This window comes from Manis pentadactyla, chromosome 11, assembly GCF_030020395.1.
Source record: "Manis pentadactyla isolate mManPen7 chromosome 11, mManPen7.hap1, whole genome shotgun sequence".
In the NCBI taxonomy this organism is placed as follows: Eukaryota; Metazoa; Chordata; class Mammalia; order Pholidota; family Manidae; genus Manis; species Manis pentadactyla.
In genome coordinates this window covers 90,097,489-90,115,229 of record NC_080029.1, presented here as the reverse complement: position 1 = coordinate 90,115,229, position 17,741 = coordinate 90,097,489, and the positions used below count along the sequence as shown (strand labels likewise).

General features: G+C 36.7%; 1 protein-coding gene across 2 annotated transcripts in view; it reads right to left on the bottom strand.

Moving 5' to 3' along the window:
- KNL1 (kinetochore scaffold 1) overlaps positions 1-17,741 on the bottom strand; it is a 122,163-nt gene that overhangs the window by 16,887 nt on the left and 87,535 nt on the right. For both annotated transcript variants that reach the window (XM_036923842.2, XM_036923843.2), the window contains exons 14-19: positions 13,327-13,442; positions 11,917-12,007; positions 11,221-11,337; positions 10,307-10,394; positions 5,418-5,495; positions 5,215-5,254 (exon numbers count right to left, since the gene is read on the bottom strand). In XM_036923842.2, the coding sequence (XP_036779737.2) occupies positions 5,215-5,254; positions 5,418-5,495; positions 10,307-10,394; positions 11,221-11,337; positions 11,917-12,007; positions 13,327-13,442 (530 nt within the window). The remainder of the gene's footprint in view (positions 1-5,214; positions 5,255-5,417; positions 5,496-10,306; positions 10,395-11,220; positions 11,338-11,916; positions 12,008-13,326; positions 13,443-17,741) is intronic.

The following is a 17,741-nucleotide window of genomic DNA, read 5'->3' as shown; positions in this document are numbered from 1 at the left end:
AAACAGGCCTACCTCAGGAAAGAAGAACAATCCCAAATAAACAGTCTAAATTCACAACTAATGAAGCGAGAAAAGGAAGAACAAATGGGGCCCAGCCTGTAGAGGGAGGGACATAATAAAGATTAAAGAAAAATTGAGAAGAATAAAACAAAAGAAAAAAATCAATGAAAGCGGGAGCTGGTTCTTTGAGAAAATAAACAAAATAGATAACCCCCTAGCCAGACTTATCAAGAAAAAAAAGAGAGCCTACATACATAAACAGAATCAGAAATGAGAAAGGAAAAATCACTACGGAAACCACAGAAAGACAAAGAATTATGAGAGAATACTATGAAAAAGTATATGCTAACAAACTGGATAACCTAGAAGAAATGGAACAACTTTCTAGAAAAATACAACCTTCTGAGGCTGACCAAGGAAGACACAGAAAATCTGAAAAGACCAATTACCAGCAAAGAAATTGAACTGGTAATCAAAAAACTACCTAAGAACAAAATTTCTGAACTAGATGGTTTCACCGCTGAATTTTACCAAACATTTAGTGAAGACCTAATACCCATCCTCCTTAAAGTTTTCCAAAAAGTAGAACAGGAGGGAATACTTCCAAACTCATTCTATGAGGCCAAAATCACTCTAATACCAAAACCAGGCAAAGACACCACAAAAAAAAGAAAACTACAGACCAATACCCCTGATGAACATAGATGCAAAAATACTCTACAAAATATTAGCAAACCTAATTTGGCTACCCAGAAAACGAATTAAGATACGGTATGAAGAAAAACTTCCAACATCAACATCCTCTGGAAGAGTCATTCCAGAAGATGATCATCAAAAAAACTTCAAAAGATCCTGGTGCTGTTGCAGTTGTAGCTGCATTCATCCCGCTGGTTCCTGGACTTGCTGTTGGAATGCAGAAGGAGATATCTAAGCTGGCCTGTGCATGCAGTAAAACAACAAATTTGACTGGTTCTATATTGTCGGAACTCAACCAAGAATTAGAAGTGCGAGTTGCAGTGCTTCAAAATCGTGCTACTATAGACTATCTACTGTTAAAAGAACATACGGGAAGTGAACAGTTCCCAGGAATGTGTTGTTTTAATTTTTCTCAAATTTCAAATTCAGTTAGACAATATCCATTATATTATTGATAAGTTTTCACAAATGCCTAGGGTACCTAACTGGTTTTCTTGGTTTCACTGGATATGGCTGGTAATTGTAGGTCTGCTTTTGTTATGTATCTGTATTCCTATTCTGTTAATGTGTGTGCGCAATTTAATTAGTAGTTTGTTAAAACCTATACATGCTTATGTTACTCTTCAACAAGTTATGTCAAAGAAATAATCAATCTTCCCATGTTTTTTGCCTGCTACTTCTATAGCTTTTCTTCTTCCTTCCTAATTACAGCCCTTTAGTAGAATTCGTGCCTCATATTGAAAATTAACGAGCATCATAATTCTTCCAAATGGTAAAGATACCTCAAGACAAATGCTGGGCATAGAAGCCACAGGGCATAAATCTGCAAAGAAGTAAAAAGCTAATCTTTTCAAAAAATATTGCTTCTCTCTCACTTACCAACTTTACATTTCCCTGTATGGCCCCGGAAGATGGCTGGATAGCCAGAGACGGGTGAGATTCCTCAAGGGAGGAACAAACTAAGACAGGCACAGTCGTAAGGGAGCCATCAGGTGAGAAATTGGGGATCAACAGAGGTGAGGCTTAGAACCTCACCCCCCCTGTTTTGAGAGAAATCTTCTGCATCTGTGGATGTTTGTTGCCTTGTCTAGCTTGGATTAATACTTAGTCTATAGGCACTGACCTGATCATCTACACTTGCCCTCATATAGCACTAAATTATGCTATCTATCTTTATCTTGCATCTACCTACCACTTCAGCATTTTATTTAAAAAAATTAATAAATAAGGGAGAAATGTGGGATTCACATATAAATCAAGCATAAAAATTAAAAAAAATATTAGCAAACCAAATTCAAAAATACATCAAAAAGATCATCCATCATGATCAAGTGGGATTCATCCCAGGGATGCAAGGATGGTACAACATTCGAAAATCCATCAACATCATCCACCACATCAATAAAAAGAAGGACAAAACCCACATGATAATCTCCATAGATGCGGAAAAAGCATTGGACAAAATTCAACATCCATTCATGATAAAAACTCTCAACAAAATGGGCATAGAGGGCAAGTACCTCAACATAATAAAGACCATACATGATAAACGCACAGCCAACATCATACTGAACAGCGAGAAGCTGAAAGCTTTTCCTCTGAGATCGGGAACAAGACAGGGATGCCCACTCTCCCCACTTTTATTCAACATAATTCTGGAGGTCCTAGCCATGGCAATCAGACAATACAAAGAAATAAAAGGCATCCAGATTGGCAAGGAAGAAGTCAAATAGTCCCTGTTTGCAGATGACATGATATTGTACATAAAAAACCCTAAAGAATCCACTCCAAAACGAGGAGATCTAATATCTGAATTCAGCAAAGTTGCAGGATACAAAATTAATACACAGAAATCTGCTGCATTCCTATATACTAACAGTGAACTAGCAGAAAGAGAAATCTGGAAAATAATTCCATTCACAATTGCATCAAATAGAATAAAATACCTAGGAATAAACCTAACAAAGGAAGTGAAAGACCTATGCCCTGAAAACTACAAGACACTCATTAGAGAAATTAAAGAAGATACCAATAAGTGGAAACACATCCCGTGCTCATGGATAGGAAGAATTAATATTGTCAAAATGGCCATCCTGCCTAAAGCAATCTACAGATTCAATGCAATCCCTATCAAAATACCTACAGCATTCTTCAATAAACTAGAGCAAATAGTTCTAAAATTCATATGGAACAACAAAAGACCCCGAATAGCCAAAGCAATCCTGAGAAGGAAGAATAAAGCTAGGGAATTATGTTCCCTGACTTTAAGCTCTACTACAAAGCCACAGTAATCAAGACAATTTGGTACTGGCACAAGAACAGACCCATAGACCAATGGAACAGACTAGAGAGCCCAGATATAAACCCAAGCATATATGGTCAATTAATATATGATAAAGGAGCCATGGATATACAGTGGGGAATACAGGATATACATGGATATACAGGCAGTCAGTTCTGCCTCTTCAACAACTGGTGCTGGAAAAACTGGACAGCTGCCTGCAAGAGAATGAAACTGGATTATTTCCTAACCCCATACACAAAAGTAAACTCAAAATGGATCAAAGACCTGAATGTAAGCCATGAAATCATAAAACTCTTAGACAAAAACATAGGCAAAAACCCCTTGGAGATAAACATGAGCAACTTCTTCATGAACATATCTCCATGGGCAAGGGATTCAAAAGCAAAAATGAACAAGTGGGACAATATCAATCTAAAAAGCTTCTGTACAGCAAAGGACACCATCAGTAGAACAAAAAGACATCCTACAGTATGGGAGAATATATTCATAAATGACATATCTGATGGGGGTTGATATCCAAATTATATAAAGAGCTCACGCACCTCAACAAACAAAAAGCAAATAAGCCAATTAAAAAATGGGCAGAGGATCTGAATAGACAGTTCTCCAGAGAAGAAATTCAGATGGCCAACAGGCACATGAAAAGATGCTCCACATCCCTAATCATCAGAGAAATGCAAATCAAAACCACTATGAGATATCACCTCACACTAGTTAGGATGGCCAACATCCAGAAGACAAACACAACAAATGTTGGTGAGGATGTGGAGTAAGGGGAACCCTCGTACACTGCTGGTGGGAATGTGAACTAGTTCAACCATTGTGGAAAGCAGTATGGAAGTTCCTCAAAAAACTAAAAATAGAAATACCATTTGACCCAGGAATTCCACTCCTAGGAATTTACCCCAAGAATGCAGTACCCCAGTTTGAAAAAGACATATGCACCTCTTTGTTATCGCAGCACTATTTACAATAGCCAAGAAATGCAAGCAACCTAAGTGTCCATCAGTAGATGAATAGATAAAGAAGATGTGGTACATATACACAATGGAATAATATTCAGCCTTAAGAAGAAAATAAATCCTATCATTTGCAACAACATGGATGGAGCTAGAGGGTATTATGCTCAGTGAAATAAGCCAGGTGGAGAAAGAGAAGTATCAAATGATTTCACTCATCTGTGGAGTATAAGAACAAAGAAAAAGTGAAGGAACAAAACAGCAGCAGACTCACAGAACCCAAGAATGGACTAACAGTTACCAAAGGGAAAGGGATTGGGGAGGATGGGTTGGAAGGGAGAGATAAGGGGGAAAAGGGACATTATGATTAGTATGTATAATGTAGAGGGGTGACACGGGAAGGCAGTACAACACAGAGAAAACAAGTAGTGATTCTATAGCATCTTACTATGCTGATGGACAGTGACTGTAATGGTGTATGTGGTGGGGACTTGATAATAGGGGGAGTCTAGTAACCATAATGTTGTTCATGTAATTGTACATTAATGATAGCAAAAAAAAAAGAATAAATAAATAAGTCATGGGGATCAAAAGTACAGCACAGAGAATATAATCAATAATACAATAATATTTTAAGTTTGTAAGTGACAAATAGTGACTATACTTATCATGGTGTTTTGTAATGTATATAAAAAAATATCAGCATAATATAGATCATATGAATGCCCACCTTAAAACTGAGGCAAGACATAATTTTGGTGCCTCCATTTGGTTTTGTTTAGTTTATTAGAGCTAAATAGAACTTATGGTTTTGTTAGCAATTTTGCGAACATCAATTTAATTCTAACCAAACATTATCATCTATCAAATTAATGTTGTCAAGAAATTTTACTGGTTTTTTCATTACTTGTATTTGATTTCTTATAGTTAAAAAAGATCCAAAATATAAATCTCACTTTATATTTATTTATTCTTAAGTATAATACGAAAGTACAAAATAAAAAGTTTAATGCTAGTTTTATTTTCTTTGAAGGGATCCTGGTATTATTCGAGCTTGAGAAATATTGCCTTGGATTAATGTCTTATAAACCGTAAGTACTTAGGAAATATCGTCAACTACGATGGGTCAAATTCCAAGTGGAGCACAGGCCCTGAGTGACCCTTAGTTAATATTCATGCCCCCAGTCATATGTGGGAAGTTTCTGAGCCTTGTGAAACCTAGTATATTTTCTAACACTCATACTGAAGGCTGACCTTTGAAGCTCCCCTTCTTCAGTTTTCAGCTGTTCCAATTCTTTGAAGAGAAAAAGAAAAAACAAATCTATCATCATGAACACATTAAAATATTGCTATAGAAATAATCTGTTTTATTGACAATTCTAACTGAATCTCACCTAAATAAACTCAGAACAGAAAGGTTATTTTTGATCATTTATCTTCTTAATTAATTCAGTTACCTTTCTCTGCATCTCTCATTTCAGAATCCCATTCTTCCATAGGATTGTCTTTATCTTCATCCTCCAAATTCTTAGTTTCTAAGTAGGCAATGTGCATTAGAATAAGTCAGTCAAAAATAAACAATCAGAGATGAATAGAATAGACCGTTCCAAAATGAAACATTGAGAGTATTTCACAATTACTTCTCTTTCCCCCACCTTTTCTTGCCAATAAAGCACTGAGCTATAATTATAACTTCACACAAATACTTGCTTCTAGTGGCAGGTAAGTGAACTCTGAGCCACATGGCAATGATCTTTAATAGCAGCTTCTCAGGGGCCACTTTAAGATGGAAATTGTTTATATATAATTTGCATATATCAAAGTTATTTGTTAGGCAACCCCCCGGACTAAGCAGGAACAGATACACATGTACAAACACCTGTACACATGTTTAAAATTTTTAATTTGTTTTTTAAACATTGGAGCCATCCTTAAAACCCCTCTCCCTCCTCATATTAAAACCAAGTTTAGACTTTTACCTTAAAAACATTTTTTGAACCTACTTTTTTGATTCACTATCACCAGCTTCCCTTAATGTGAGCTGATGTCCTTGCTTAAGCATACCAGTCCAGTAATACTTAACTTCTTACTTTTACTATTGATCTATGCAAATCCAATATCTACACTGCAGCCAGTGCTTATCCCCTTTTATATGATTGCTCACTGTTCTTAGAAAAGGTCAAAATTCCTTAAGAGCTCTCCATGGCCTGGCCTAAAGGAGACATCCTACAGCTTACATCTCTTAACTTTTTCTCAGACCATGTTCCCTTTTGCTTTCTCTGTCTTCCAGCCACACTGAATTTCAGACACTTGTACTTGGTATATTCTTTCCTACAGAAGGGCTTCTGCATGAGTTATGCATATTGAATAGTCTGTTCTCCTCTCCTCATTTTAATTCCTACTCATTCTTCAGATCTTAGCTTAAATATCATCTCCTCAGAAGGAAGCCTCTCCTGACCTGATTAGGTCAAATTTCTGTTTCAGGACCCTATAGCATCACGTAACCTCTCTTCCATGGCACTTACCATAAGGAATCTCCATTTTTTGTTTTGAACCACCATAGAATTCTTAGTGCCCAGCACTGTACATGGTATATAGTAGGCACTCAGTGTATCTGCTCAAGTAATAATGAAGGGACAAGAAAAGAAACAGGGAGCCAGTCAATACTACCTAGAAAGGAAGTGTGGTTATTGTTTTTAAAGATGAGATAAGTGAATACATTCAGTTGAGGAGCCAGAAAGGCTGAATATACAAGAGATAAGGGAAAACCGGTGATGTAACATTCCTGAGAAGACAAAAGGGAATGGAATTCAAGGTTTAGGTAGAAAGACTGGTTTTAGGGAAAAGAAAAGAAGAAGAAAGAATGCATATAGCTGTATAAAAGTTTGGTTTGTTTGGCAGCAGGAAATTTAGAAGTTCTGGCCTAATGGCTTCTATTTATTTTGTGTGCAGTAGAAAGTAAGATAATGAACAAAAGAGTGGGGCAACTTGAGGATATGGAATTTATGTAGTGCAGGAAATGTGTACAAGACATTTATTTTGTGCAAAGCACAGTGTGAAGAACTTTGAAGCATATGGAGGAAAATAAAAGCAGATCTTTGCCCCTACAGTTAGTTAAGATAACCTATACAAAAGTGACTATAACTACAAGTAGATGTAATTAACAAAACATTCATGAGAGCTCAAGGGAGATAGAGAATACTTCCTTTGGTAGAAAACAGGAGAGTTAATAAAGACAAAGTGGCAGGACTGCACAGAAATGACAAGATTTGGTTGCAATCTAGGGTGTGTAACGGAGTAATAGGAAATCATGTAAAAAAGGAAGATGATCTGAAAATGACTGTAGAGAATGTTAAATGTCAAGCTCAGAATTTTGGACTTTAAAATAAATGGAAAGGCAATGGCCATTCTCACCACTTTTATTCAACATAGTACTGGAGGTCCTAGCCATGGCAATCAGACAACACAAAGAGATAAAAGGCATCCAGACTGGTAAGGAAGAAGTTAAACTCTATTTGCAGATGACATGATATTATACATAGAAAAGCCTAAAGAATCCATCAAAAAACTACTAGAACTAATAACTGAATTCAACAAAGTTGCAGGATACAAAATTAATACACAGAAATCTGTTGCATTCCTATACACTAACAACAAACTAGCAGAAAGAGAAATCAGGAAAACAATTCCATTTACAATTACATAAAAAAGAATAAAATACCTAGGAATAAACCTAACCAAGGAAGTGAAAGACCTTTACTCTGAAAACTACAAGATACTCATGAAAGAAATTAAAGAAGACACCAATAAATGGAAATCTATCCCAAGCTCAAGGATAGGAAGAATTAATATTGTCAAAATGGCCATCGTGCCCAAAGCAATTTTCAGATTCAATGCAATCCATATTAAAATACCAACAGCATTCCTCAATGAACTAGAACAAATAGTTCTAAAATTCATATGGAACCACAGAAGACCCTGAATATCCAAAGCAATCCTGAGAAAGAAGAACAAAGCTGGGGGGATTACACTCCCTGACTTCAAGCTGTACTACAATGCTACAGTAATCAAAACAATTTGGTACTGGCACAAGAACAGACCCAAATAGATCAATGGAATAGAATAGAGAGCCCAGATATAAACCCATGCGTATAGGGTCTATTAATATATGAAAAAGGAGCCATGGATATACAATAGGGAAATGACAGTCTCTCTAACAACTGGTGTTGGCAAAACTAGACAGGTATACATAAGAGAATGAAACTTGATAACTGTATAACTCCATATACAAAAGTAAACCTGAAATGGCTCAAAGACTTGAATGTAAGTCATGAAACCATAAAACTCTTAGAAGAAAACATAGGCAAAAATCTCTTGACTATAAACATGAGCAATTTTTTCCTGAACACATCTCCTTGGGCAAGGGAAACAAAATAAAAAATAAACAAGTGGGACTACATCCAACTAAAAAGCTTCTATACAGCAAAGGACACCATCAGGAGAACAAAAAGCTATCCTACAATATGGGAGAATATATTCGTAAATGACTCATCTGATAAGGGGTTAATATCCAAAATACATAAGAAACTCATGCCTCAACACCCAAAAAACAAATAGCCTGATTAAAAAATGGGTAGATGACCTGAACAGACATTTCTCCAAAGAAATACAGATGGCCAGCAAGCACATGAAAAGATGCTCCACACTGCTCATCATCAGGGAAATTAAAATCAAAACCACAATGAGATATCACCTCACACCAGTTAGAATAGCCACTATCCAAAAGACAAGACACAACAAATGCTGGTGAGGATGTGGAGAAACAGAAACCCTCCTGCACTGTTGGTGGGACTGCAACTTGGTGCAACCAATGTGGAAAGCAGTATGGAGGTTCCTCAAAAAACTTAAAATAGAAATACCATTTGACCTAGTAATTCTACTCTTAGGAATTTACCCAAAGAAAACTAGATCCCTGATTCAAAAAGACATATGTACCTCTATGTTTATTGCTGTACTGTTTGCAATAGCCAAGACATGGAAGCAACCTAAGTGTCCATTAATAGATGAATGGATAAAGATGTGTTACATATACACAATGAAATATTATTCAGACATAAAAAGAAAGAAATCCTGCCATTTGCAACGACGTGGATGGGTCTAGAGGGTATTATGCTCAGTGAAGTAAGTCAGGTGGAGAAAGACAAATACCATATGTTTCCCTTATTTGTGGAATTTAAAAACAAAGCAAAATCAAATGAATAAAACAGCAGTAGACTCACAGGCACTGAGAAGTGACTAGTGATTACCACAGAGGAGGGGTTCAAGTAGGGTGGGGAGGGTAAGGAGGGCAAAGGGGATATAGGGGCACAAAAATTCTCAATCATAATATAAGTTGGCCACAGGGATACTACTACAGCATGGAGAATATAGTCAGTGATTCTGTAACACTTATGTTGACAGATAGTAACTACACTAGAAGGGATGAGGATTTAATAATACGGGTAACTGTTGAACCACTGTGTTAAACCAATATAAGATGTATATCAATGATATTTCAATAAAAAAAAAAAAAGAGAGAAGCTAAAGATGTCTTCACCCAAAATGATTATAAGCTACTTACGGGCAAAATCTGTGTATATAGTATCTGTTTTTTCTGGTGCTAAGCACAGTGTCCAGCATGGAGTAGGTAATCAACAAATGCTTGATGAATTTAACCAGATTTGGGAATCATTCATATAAACACAATTGTTATGGCAGATGAAAGCATTAGAGGGAAGAATACAGAAGTGAGTAGATGATAAAATCTAAATGCCTACATAAGGCGTTAAATAGAGGCCAACACAGAACTAAAAGGAAAAGCCAGGAGAAAACAGAATAGGGTCAGAATAGTGTAATATCACAGAAGTTCAGAGAGATCAAAGTTTCAGGAAGAAAAGAATAATCAGCAGTATCAAATGCTGAAAGAGGTCAAGATGGGGAAGGACTGAGAGCTACCAAATTTGATGATTATGTGGAATTTAGTGATCTTTGAGAAAGCAGTTTTAGGACAATACTAACAAGTTGGTATTATGAGGTTAAACTGAGAGGACAGATAATTTTCAAATGGAGATAAGTTCATCAAGATTATGGTTTAGGTTATGAAGAGCTTTCCAGAGAGACTAACTATCTTAGGCATCCCTTGTTTATAGTGTTTTGGATGACCACACTAAAAGGGCTTTAATATGCTCTAATTTAATGTCTCAAGTTGCTGATCAAGGTTTCAAGCACAGTGATACTAACATCTGTACTGTAGGGAAGCATTTAGATAAAATTAAATTTCTTTTGGAAAAGTGTTTAAAATACTTACCTATTTCCACCTCAGTTAGACAGTTATCAATCTTCTTAAGTATGTTGTCCATCTCATCTACCCTTATCTGAAGTTTTTCTCTCTCATTCTAAACACAAAATATTATAGATGGTCAATTTGAAACCCCCAAACAAAACATTGTAACATTATGAATGGTTCATACTGCTGGTTTAACTGCTATGTCTAAATTATGAACGGGTAAATCTTGAAATAAAAGTCACAGCTTCAAGTATGGACATAAAGTTTTTTAAAATACATACATAACAGATTAATATAAATTCATTCTTTGTACTTTCCTTTATTCTAGCATTTCCATGTAATATAAGATGTTAATATATATTGCTTAAAAGATGTTCTATGGTCAAATAAATACAGGGAACATTGGCTAAATAGAATTAGAGAATTTTTTTCTTCTTAGACTTAAAAAAAAGTCTGGCTTTAGACTACACTACTATATTTCTCCAAAAGGGGATACTACATGTAGCATATCCCTAACTTACACCAATAGGCAGCTTTTTTATGCAAAGCCTTTCTGAAAGAAGGATCATTTTAGAAAATGCTACTTTAAACACATATACACACATACACTCCTGAGTATGGACTATGAGGAAGATACCACTGCAGCATAGTCCTTAGCAATAGAAAATCAGGATTCTACATTGTTGTATTTCAATATGCATTATAGATAACAAATATGAGATGAGATACAGGCCTGTATTAGTAATTATATTCTAAAATTATTCAAGATTCCAGGATTTGCCACTTTTGATAAATTGAACTCCACCTCTTATGAAGAATTTTAAGTTTTTGTCCAATTCTCATTCACATATCTCCTAAGGGACATTTTTCATATTCTATAACCACTATAGTTTTAATAGATCTTTCTTTCTATGCTGTTAACTGTCTCAAATTACCTGAGCTGACTGCACCAGCTTGCTGTAGAGAGCCACTTTTCCTTGGTGAGTGAAGACTTTAGTCATCTTGGTAAAATGTGATTTTATTTTGTTCAGGTAAATTCCAAAGGCCTTCAGCTGTAAAGAAAAATTAAAGGCAACACTGCACTAAAAAAAAATGAGTTAGAAAAGGCAAATGTTCTGGTAAGGCTGGTTCAGCTGCTATGTGCTAAGCTTGCCCATCCTAGACTGATGGCACAGCACTTCTCATTTGCAAATTTAATTCCATTTAATAGTTTGAGAACAGAACCAAATATTTCAATTTTGATTCCTGTTTTTAATTCACATATCCATATTATAAATTAGAAAATGATAGCCTCTAGTTAACAGAACTTCCTTTTAACACACTAGAGCACATATAAAATGAGTTACTTATTTATCAGTTAAAGTAAATCTCTTCTTCATCTAAATCAAAGTGAAAGGCAGACAAGGGAACTAAATAAACTTCGAATATATTTCAATATTGAATTGATCATTTCAGATTTGAAAAGATTACATATTAATAATTGTTAAAATTAAATAAAACTCTGGAAACATATAACACCTGAGAAGTTATAGAACTCATTGCCAATTACCAATTAACAGTTACTTATTTCACAGTAAACATTGTTCAGAATGTCTATACTGATTCCCATTCAGGAAATGAGACAAGAGTACCTCCTCATCAGAGCAGTGTCTCATTTTTTCCCACAGATTTCTATTTATATCAGTCAACAGTTTATCTTGGTTCAATGCAGAAACCTTTAATCTAAAATATAGAAAAGTTAATTAGCACAGGATCAGTAGTCAGCTAACTCAGATATACAGGCATAATTAATTAATTTTTTCCTAGTTCTTTTCCGCATAAAGAGGGAATTCACTCAAGAATAGCAGCCAGCCTAATTACTTCAATAGAACAGTTCAAGAATGTTATGACTCAAAAAAACTTCCCTCACAAACAGAATTTTGTACCTCAATCCAAATGTATCAACTTTTTCCAACATGAAAACATGTTGCTTTCAAGAATCCTAAAGGCCTATCAATGCATAATTGTTATGAAGTTTTAAGTAAATGTTGCCAATTCAGTTAAAAGTCTTATCTCACCTTTATAGAATAGAATTTATAACAGTAGCAAAGTTATATATTAGTCTCCTGTTAACAAGCAGAAAGAAATACATTTCTATCAAGAGTTAGAAGATACTATACAAAGGCACACAGCTGTAAAATCAAATAGTAGGACACCCAACTCTTTTAAACAACATGAAGATAAAAACTTGCCGATCCTGTTCAGTGATGAATCCCAGTACTTAATATAGTGCCTGGCACAAAGTAGATGCTGAATATATATTTGTTGAATGAACAAACTACAATCAGACAAATCTTCAGTATAGCTGATTTAACAACATCTTAAATTTCTAGTTTTAGAACTACATAATTCTTAAAACATCATTTATGTTTGTTGGATTGGTTTCAATTCAGTTGGGTAGTTCTAGGTAAGTATGATATAAACATTATTTTGGGTTACAAGCCCTGATTTACCACAGATATCTAGTATACCTAATTTGTAAATTGGTCTGCACCATTTATATATACTAAAGCACTGAGCTATCATATGGGTAAAACCATGTTCTTTTATACATGCAAATCAAGGACAAATGTGATAAAATTATAAACCCAAAGGCAATTATCTAAAGTGTACTATCTTCTTTTGAAAATGTTCTTTTGCAATGAATTTATGTTATCATAATCTAATAATATATATTGAGGACCTACTGTTTGCTAAAAATGGCATAAAAACATTTTATATACACTATTTTTACTGCTCATTTCTACTTTACCTCCTATTTATTATTATTACCTTCAAAGTATGGATTTGGAAACAAAGGTTAAATAACTTATTTAGTGTTGTAGCCAGGACTGATTTTTAATCTGTTTCACTACAAAGCTGAAACTCCTACATACCAAATCACAGCACCAATTAATGCAATCAACTTTTTCCTATACCAGTGTTATTCTAATCAAAACCTTACCACACAGATTATGAGTCCATTCAACAAAATACACACAAAAAAATGAAAGCTTTCATACTCTTCAATCTTTTGGCGAAGAACCCCACAATCTTCTCTATAAATCTGTATCTTGGGTCGGTAAACATATTGACTTAACATCAGGTCTTCTGGAGTAGGTGACGTGTTTATGGTAAACTGAAAAAAAAAGTCAGTCCCTCACAACTGGTGTTTTAAGGACAAAACCATATTCAAGAACTGTTTCAATTTTCAGAGCTTATTTTAAAAAGTTCTACAAATAAAAATTTGAATATTAAATTCATACACCTGGTAAAGTAGTAGTTGGAATTTGAATTCAAGTTTCTGACAGCAAAGTATATTTCACACAGACATTTAGTGGAATTGTGGATGTTCCACTAGTATGAGATTGAAAGTGGTTTGAAAATGGCTATGCATTATTTGTCAAGTATACCTCAATAAAGCTGAAAAAAAATGGCTATGCATTATTTTAAGAAATTCCAGATCTAAAAATTCTAACTTACCAGGAAGCCCTTCACTAAAAGAGATGTCAGTTTCATAGATTAAGAAAGAAAAGAGGAGGGGCGGAAGATGGCGGCGTGAGTAGAGCAGCGGAAATCTCCTCCCAAAACAACATATATCTATGAAAATATAACAAAGACAACCCTTCCTAGAATAAAGATCAGAGGACACAGGACAATATCCAGACCACATCCGCACCTGAGAGAACTCAGCGCCTCACGAAGGGGGTAAGATACAAGCCCCGGCCCCGCGGGAGCCGAGCGCCCCTCCCCCCAGCTCCCGGCGGGAGAAGAGCAGGCAGAGCGGGAGGGAGACGGAGCCCAGGACTGCCGAACACCCAGCCCCAGCCATCCGGGCCAGAGTGCAGGGCGCTCGATACTAGGAAAACAGGGCAGCAAGAACAGTGAGCAGGCACTGGAGGCTGGGCCACAGAGGACATAAGAAAAGCGCGCGACCATTTTTTTTTGCTTTTTTGCTGTTTTGTTTTGGCGAGCGCTTTTTGGAAGTCTTAAAGGGATAGGGACCCCAATACTAGGGAAACAGGGCAGAAAGACCGACCGGTGAGCAGAGGCCTGAGGCTGGCACCGGAGAATAAAGAAAAACGAACGACCACCTTTTTTTTTAATTAAAAACTTTTTTTTTTTTTTTAAATTAAAAAAAATTTTTTTTCTTTCTTTTTGGTGGGCGTTGTTTTGTTTTGGCGGGTGCTTTTTGGAAGTCTTAAAGGGGCAGGGCGGGTCACTTAATCCAGAGGTAGGGAATCCGGGATCTCTGGGCACCCTAACCCCTGGGCTGCAGGGAGCAGGGAGGCCCCGTACGGAGATAAATAGCCTCCCAGCAGCTCCTGCTCCAACGCGACTCCACCATTTTGGAGTAGCTGCCCGAGCCAGGCCACGCCCACAGCAACAGCGGAGATTAACTCCATAGCAGCCGGGCAGGAAGCAGAAACCCTGTCTGCGTGCAGCTGCGCAGCACAAGCCACTAGAGGTCGCTGTTCTCCCAGGAGAGGAGGGCCACAAACCAACAAGAAAGGAAGTCCTTCCAGCCGTCACTCGTCCCAGTTCTGCAGTCTATTCCTATCATCATGAAAAGGCAAAGCTACAGGCAGACAAAGATCACAGAGACAACACCAGAGAAGGAGACAGACCTAACCAGTCTTCCTGACAAAGAATTCAAAATAAGAATCATAAACATGCTGACAGAGATGCAGAGAAATACGCAAGAGAAATGGGATGAAGTCCGGAAGGAGATCACAGATGCCAGAAAGGAGATCGCAGAAATGAAACAAACTCTGGAAGGGTTTATAAGCAGAATGGATAGAATGCAAGAGGCCATTGATGGAATTGAAATCAGAGAACAGGAACGCATAGAAGCTGACATAGAGAGAGACAAAAGGATCTCCAGGAATGAAACAATATTAAGAGAACTGTGTGACCAATCCAAAAGGAACAATATCGGTATTATAGGGGTCCCAGAAGAAGAAGAGAGAGGAAAAGAGATGGAAAGTATCTTAGAAGAAATAATTGCTGAAAACTTCCCCACACTGGGGGAGGAAGTAATCGAACAGACCACGGAAATACACAGAACCCCCAACAGAAAGGATCCAAGAAGGGCAACACCAAGACACATAATAATTAAAATGGCAAAGATCAAGGACAAGGAAAGAGTGTTAAAGGCAGCTAGAGAGAAAAAGGTCACCTATAAAGGGAAACCCATCAGGCTAACGTCAGATTTCTCAACAGAAACCCTACAGGCCAGAAGAGAATGGCATGATATATTTAATACAATGAAACAGAAGGGCCTTGAACCAAGGATACTGTATCCAGCACGACTATCATTCAAATATGACGGTGGGATTAAACAATTCCCAGACAAACAAAAGCTGAGGGAATTTGCTTTCCACAAACCACCTCTACAGAACATCTTACAGGGACTGCTCTAGATGGGAGCACTCCTAGAAAGAGCACAGCAAAAAACACCCAACATATGAAGAATCGAGGAGGAGGAACAAGAAGGGAGAGAAGAAAAGAATCTCCAGATAGTGTATATAACAGCTCAATAAGCGAGCTAAGTTAGGCAGTAAGATACTAAAGAGGCTAACCTTGAACCTTTGGTAACCACGAATTTAAAGCCTGCAATGGCAATAAGTACATATCTTTCAATAGTCACCCTAAATGTTAATGGATTGAATGCACCAATCAAAAGACACAGAGTAACAGAATGGATAAAAAAGCAAGACCCATCTATATGCTGCTTACAAGAAACTCACCTCAAACCCAAAGACATGTACAGACTAAAAGTCAAGGGATGGAAAAACATATTTCAAGCAAACAACAGTGAGAAGAAAGCAGGGGTTGCAGTACTAATATCAGACAAAATAGACTTCAAAACAAAGAAAGTAACAAGAGATAAAGAAGGACACTACATAATGATAAAGGGCTCAGTCAAACAAGAGGATATAACCATTCTAAATATATATGCACCCAACACAGGAGCACCAGCATATGTGAAACAAATACTAACAGAACTAAAGGGGGAAATAGACTGCAATGCATTCATTCTAGGAGACTTCAACACACCACTCACCCCAAAGGATAGATCCACTGGGCAGAAAATAAGTAAGGACACGGAAGCACTGAACAACACAGTAGAGCAGATGGACCTAATAGACATCTATAGAACTCTACATCCAAAAGCAACAGGATATACATTCTTCTCAAGTGCACATGGAACGTTCTCCAGAATAGACCACATACTAGGCCACAAAAAGAGCCTCAGAAAATTCCAAAAGATTGAAATCCTACCAACCAACTTTTCAGACCACAAAGGCATAAAACTAGAAATAAACTGTACAAAGAAAGCAAAGAGGCTCACAAACACATGGAGGCTTAACAACATGCTCCTAAATAATCAATGGATCAATGACCAAATCAAAATGGAGATCCAGCAATATATGGAAACAAATGACAACAACAACACTAAGCCCCAACTTCTGTGGGACACAGCAAAAGCAGTCTTAAGAGGAAAGTATATAGCAATCCAAGCATATTTAAAAAAGGAAGAGCAATCCCAAATGAAGGGTCTAATGTCACAATTATTGAAATTGGAAAAAGAAGAACAGATGAGGCCTAAGGTCAGCAGAAGGAGGGACATAATAAAGATCAGAGAAGAAATAAATAAAATTGAGAAGAATAAAACAATAGCAAAAATCAATGAAACCAAGAGCTGGTTCTTCGAGAAAATAAACAAAATAGATAAGCCTCTAGCCAGACTTATTAAGAAGAAAAGAGAGTCAACACAAATCAACAGTATCAGAAACGAGAAAGGAAAAATCACGACGGACCCCACGGAAATGCAAAGAATTATTGGAGAATACTATGAAAACCTATATGCTAACAAGCTGGGAAACCTAGGAGAAATGGACAACTTCCTAGAAAAATATAACCTTCCAAGATTGACCCAGGAAGAAACAGAAAATCTAAACAGACCAATTACCAGCAACGAAATTGAAGCGGTAATCCAAAAACTACCAAAGAACAAAACCCCCGGGCCAGATGGATTTACCTCGGAATTTTATCAGACATACAGGGAAGACATAATACCCATTCTCCTTAGAGTTTTCCAAAAAATAGAGGAGGAGGGGATACTCCCAAACTCATTCTATGAAGCTAACATCACCCTAATACCAAAACCAGGCAAAGACCCCACCAAAAAAGAAAACTACAGACCAATATCCCTGATGAACGTAGATGCAAAAATACTCAACAAAATATTAGCAAACCGAATTCAAAAATACATCAAAACGATCATACACCATGACCAAGTGGGATTCATCCCAGGGATGCAAGGATGGCACAACATTCGAAAGTCCATCAATATCATCCACCACATCAACAAAAAGAAAGACAAAAACCACATGATCATCTCCATAGATGCTGAAAAAGCATTTGACAAAGT